At 31.7% G+C, this 5546-nt stretch overlaps 1 protein-coding gene across 1 annotated transcript; it reads right to left on the reverse strand.

Annotated features, from left to right (window-relative positions):
* Positions 1 to 1922: 1922 nt before the first annotated feature.
* Positions 1923 to 3587, reverse strand: LOC123205843 (berberine bridge enzyme-like 8). Its single transcript, XM_044622891.1, has one exon. It carries the CDS (start codon positions 3552 to 3554, stop codon positions 1959 to 1961), a length of 1596 nt encoding a protein of 531 aa, XP_044478826.1. The 5' UTR covers positions 3555 to 3587; the 3' UTR covers positions 1923 to 1958.
* Positions 3588 to 5546: the final 1959 nt, after the last annotated feature.

Genomic DNA, 5546 nt, shown 5'->3' on the forward strand with positions numbered 1-5546 from the left:
CCTGCATCCAACACAGCTTCATTTATCATTATATTAAGTGCTCAATCAATATGCCATGAACCATGTGCTCCTTTCAATAAGTTGTCCAATTGCACTCTTATTGAGGTTCATGTATATTCGTTCACAGCAAGAAAAAAATCCAATACAATAGTTTTCCATTCACAAAATCCTATTAATAATAAAGGCCAATCAACCAATGAAATTTCATCATAATTAATAGGCACCAAAACTACAATTATGACCAACATTTCCTCATTAATTCCAAAAACACTGAACCATTCAAGATGCTCCAACATAAAATTGTTGCATAAAAATAAAAAAATTTACTTGGAAGCTGAAACTAGGAGCAAGAGAGCAGCCGCTTGTCAAATGAGTAACGAGGGAGACTTAGTGAAGAATGGGATTGCAACTTGGGCCCAAAAATTCTTGGAAGCGACTGAATTGGAAGAATGGGATTTGGTGAATAGGTTAGGGATTTGGAAATTGAGTTTTTGGGCTTGTTTATACTTTGAAAAAGAAAAACTTAGTAAGAAGGGTGGCCAAATGAAACAAATAAGGGGTGGGTTTTCATTAAAATTTTCACAAAAAAGGAAAAACTGGACTTAAGGGTAGGCATGGGCATATCCTAAGATGACCTATTCCGTGTGTAGAGGAGATAATGGACAAGTGGGTGGAAGAAAGAAGAAGAAAAAGAGATTGATATTTATTTTTAAAAAAATAGAGTAGGAGAAAATTCAAAAAACAAAAGAATGATATTTATTAAAAAGAAAAGAATAAGAGAAAAATAAGAAAAGAGATAGTAACAGGAAAAAAGGGTTGGAGGAAAAAACAAAAAAGTAAAAGATTGACATTTATAAAAAAATTGAGTAGGAGAAGAAGACGAAGAGACAATAATAGAAAAATAAAATAATGAAGAAGAATAAATAAAAAAATGTGATAAAAAAGAAAAAATTATGTATTCTAAAATTGTTTGGGCGGCCTATTCCTCTAGTGTGTGGCTCAAGGTTTACACCCTGCTTTTTTTTCAACTATCTTACTATTGGTTGAGTCTACTCACACTTGTATTTTCAGAATTTAGTTGTTGTGAAGATAATCATCCAACAATTTAAAACTAGTTATTGTTGAAATTTCGTCGTCTTTACAATTTAATGTTGGTTGGATTAAGAGCATGCATAAAAGGCCGAACGAGCCGTACACATAATTGCCAACATTATTCAATATTTGTCATACGTAGAAGGGGAAAACAGCACTACTGTTCCAAATTTCCAAACAAATTAATATTATCCAAGGTTGCTGCAGATGTGAAAACAAATTAATATTAGCCTCATGTTTTTTATCATTCAAATGCTATATCCTTCCTAAACTCAAATGTTAATTACGTATCAACATTGGAAATCCGAGGGAATATCATTGATCTTGCAACGCTGTGCAGAGTTGTATGAACATGAACAATTTGCATCAAAAGAGCGATACAACAATGACTATAGCACAATGCTTTAAGTTATTCTTATTGCTGTATGGTGACACATATTCCCATTAATACTTGGAAACTCATATAATAAAAAAACAACTTTACAACCATTAAAACATTACAATAATTTAGATACTTACATTTGGTCAGCCCCATTATTTTATTTATTCCAATTTCACGTTTTTCATTATGGCCTTTCTTCTTGTATATTATATATATATATATTATACTGAATCATATTAAACTCTCTGATTACTGTAACATTAGCCTATGGATGTACCTTTCCAATTTTGTCCCACTTGAGTTGAATTCTCAACTTCTCTACCTTGAATTGTTTTACACATGATACTCAATTAAATATTTATATAATCTGTTGTCATACGATTGGATGATAATATATAACTTAAATATATAATTGAATTCTTAAATTTTGAGTGCCCGTGATTTTATTGATATTCATATTATACCTGGAATAATTAATATTAAACTAGTGTGGAAGAACTGGAATGCTTTGTTCATTTCTGAAGAAGTTATCAGGATCAACCTTAGTCTTAATCTTCACCAAACGCTCGAAATTACCCTTGAAATACTTGATTCCGTAAACTCTTCCTTCCAAGTAGCTCCCATTTCCATTGTGATTGATCCCCAAGTCAATATCTCTGTAATTCAGAAACGCCTGCCTCGGATTCTTGGACACAAATGGAGTCATGTGATTATAAAGCTCTCGAATCAACCCCAAATAAAAGTTTTCCGCCTCAGTCCCCGATTCATTCCAGTTCGCTAAGTACTGAATCTTCCATAAGTTTCCAGCTCTATGCGGAAATGGCGTCGCCGTCGCGGCAATCTCCTCCATTCGACCCCCGTAAGGATTGAACGTCAGCATTGGCGTCTCTAGTTCAATCATTTTCTTCCATATTCCTTCCAGGCCGTCTTTAGGAATCGGCTTCCTCACATAATCCGACTTTGACTTTCTCTTCTGGAAACTCACCGCCGGCTCACGATTTAGTAAAACATTTGTCGATGTTCCGGAGGGAAAACCTCCCCAGAAAACAACTGATTCAAGCCAGCTCGATTGGACGCAGTCAGACTGAGTTAACCCCAGTTGAGGAAAGCTCTTGTCCATGATTGAAAGAAGTTTCTCAGAGCCACCGAGATAAAAACCCCAGAAGTTCCCCCTCACAGTCTTATTAACCACGTCTAATGTGAGTCGGACGAAGAGCTCTTCAGGAAGTTTGTACGCGACATGTTGCCATTGATCCACAATCTCAGTTAGATTGTGTGATTCTAAAGTTCTTCTAACCAGAAACGAAGTCACTGTTTCTGGAACTGGAACAAGATTGATTTTATAAGCAATAATGGCTCCGAAACTGGCTCCTCCTCCTCCTCTGATAGCCCAAAACAAATCTTCCCCCATGGATTTTCTATCCAGAAGCCTCCCACTAGCATCAACAAGCCTTGCATCGACGATATTATCGACAGTGAGCCCGTATTTTCTCATCATGGTGCCATATCCTCCGCCGCTTATGTGTCCACCAACACCCACTGTGGGACAAACCCCGGCCGGGAAGCCATGAGTTTTACTTTTCTCCGCAATTTTATAATAAACTTCTCCAAGAATCGCCCCCGCCTGAACCCAGGCAGTGTTGTTTTCAATGTCAACATCAACGGCGCGAAGATTAAACATGTCAAGGACGAAGAAAGGGACTTGGGAGACATAAGATAAGCCCTCGTAGTCATGGCCGCCGCTTCTGATTTTCATCTGCAGGCCATGTTTACGGCCACAAATAACCGCAACTTGGACGTGGGATTCATGCAATGCAGTGATGATAAGGAAAGGTTTGGGAGTTGAAGTTGAGTTGAAGCGCAGATTCCGGATGTAGGATTGCAATATGAAGGAAAAGGAGGTATTTTGTGGGGTGAAAATGGCGGGGAAGATTGGATGGGAAGGCTGAGAATGGTTGAAGAGACAATGGAGGAAGTTTTCGTGGACAGAATCAGAAGTTGCTCGCCATGAAAAAGATGAAAAGAGAATGAGAATTATCGAAAACAATGAAAGTTTCGGAGTATTTGTAAAATTTTTCATTGTAGATATTATGCATGTGCGTTGTATTCATGGGTTCTTGTCTTGTATATATAGGCTGCGTATGGTTCATATATAATACTTTTCTTTTGGTTTGACTGTGAATAAATCTGATTAGCACATTCTCGTTATATATTAAATAATTAATAAACTAATTATAATTTTGATAATTATTTATTAATTTTTTAAAAATAAAACTAGAATAAAAATATATTTATTTTGAGTTAATAAAACAATTAATATTGTATATTTTAGTATTCTTTTACTATACTCAATTATATACCGTAATTATTTATATTTATTATGGTAATCTTTTATTTTTGTGAAAAAATTACTTAAATCAAATACATCTTAGAATTACGAGAAATAATGTGTTAGAATTGACAAAATTTGACGTGATCTATTAACCCCGATACGACACAATACGAAAATAATTAGATTAGGGTTATGATTTTTTTACACAAATAATAGTTCAAGTTAGGTTATGGTTGACCCTTAAAAAGTTGAATAAAGTTCAAATTGATACAAAGCTAACTCGAATCAATCCGAACTAACCCGAATATTTTGAACAAATTATTGCATAACATAATATCATGAAAAAATCTCCAATACTATTTATTTATTTTATTTGACAGAGAGAGTTTAAATATATAATCTATATTTTCTAATTCAAATCAACAAAGAAATTGATATTACATCACTAAACATTAAATCTGCATCACTCATTCATTGCTTCTGGAAATATTGTTTAGGTTAGGTAGATGTTTATTATTTTTTTGATAAATTTTGGATATCTACTTGGAGGAGTTACTCTTAGGGCTTTTGCCAAAACCTTATCATCATTCTATATGATTACTTTTCTTTTGGTTTGCCTGTGAATAAATCTTGTTAGCACATTCACGTTATATATTAAAAACTTAATAAATTAATTGTAATTTTGATAATTATTTATTAATTTTTTAAGATAAAATTACAATAAAAATACATTTATTTTAAGTTAACAAAACAATTAATATAAGAATATTTCAAATAATTATATTTTAGTATTATTTTATTATAATGATTAAATATAATAATTATTTATACTTATCAATTTTTATTAAATATAATAATAATTTATATATTAATCTTTTAGTATGGTAATTTTTCATTTTTGTAAAAAAATATTATTCAAACTAAATACATCCTAGAGTTATGAGAAATGCTATATGTTAGAGTTGGCAAAATTTGGCACGAGATGTTAACTTGATACTACATGACACAAAAAAAATTGGGTTAGGGTTTTGATTTTTTTACACAAAAAGTATTTCAAATAGGGTTAGGGTTGACCCTTAAAAATTTGGATCAGGTTTGGATTAATATGAAACCAATTTGAATTAATCTGAACTAACTTGAATATTTTCAACAAATTATTGTATAACATGATATCAAGAAAAAATCTTGAATATTATTTATTTTCTTTATTTGACAGAATAAGTTTCAATACATAATTTATATTTTCTAATTTGAATAAACAAAGAAATTGATATTACATCACGAAATACCAAGTTTACATCGCTCATTCAGTCCTTGAAATATTATATAAGTTAGGCAGATATTTATTATTTTTTGATAAATTTTAGATATCTACTTAGAGGAGCTAGCCTTCGGTTAGGCCTTTTGCCAAAATTTTATCATCTTCTACTTTAATAACTCATTCATTGCTTCTTGTCTTGTATATAAAGGCTGCGTATGGCTCATATATAGCCTTCGGTTTGACTGTGAATAAATCTTGTTAGCACATTCACGTTATATATTAATAAATGAACTATTAAGTCTATTATATACATCCAATTTTAACTATTAATTAGATGCTTATATAATATATTATTATATGATTAAATTAAATTAAATTAAATTATTAAAATATTTTTTAGAATAAAATAAAATCAAATATTTTGATGGTTTTAATATAAGTCAAATATGATAAAAACGTACACAAAAGAACAATTTCAA

This window comes from Mangifera indica, unplaced genomic scaffold (genome assembly GCF_011075055.1).
Source record: "Mangifera indica cultivar Alphonso unplaced genomic scaffold, CATAS_Mindica_2.1 Un_0017, whole genome shotgun sequence".
NCBI classification, from domain to species: Eukaryota; Viridiplantae; Streptophyta; class Magnoliopsida; order Sapindales; family Anacardiaceae; genus Mangifera; species Mangifera indica.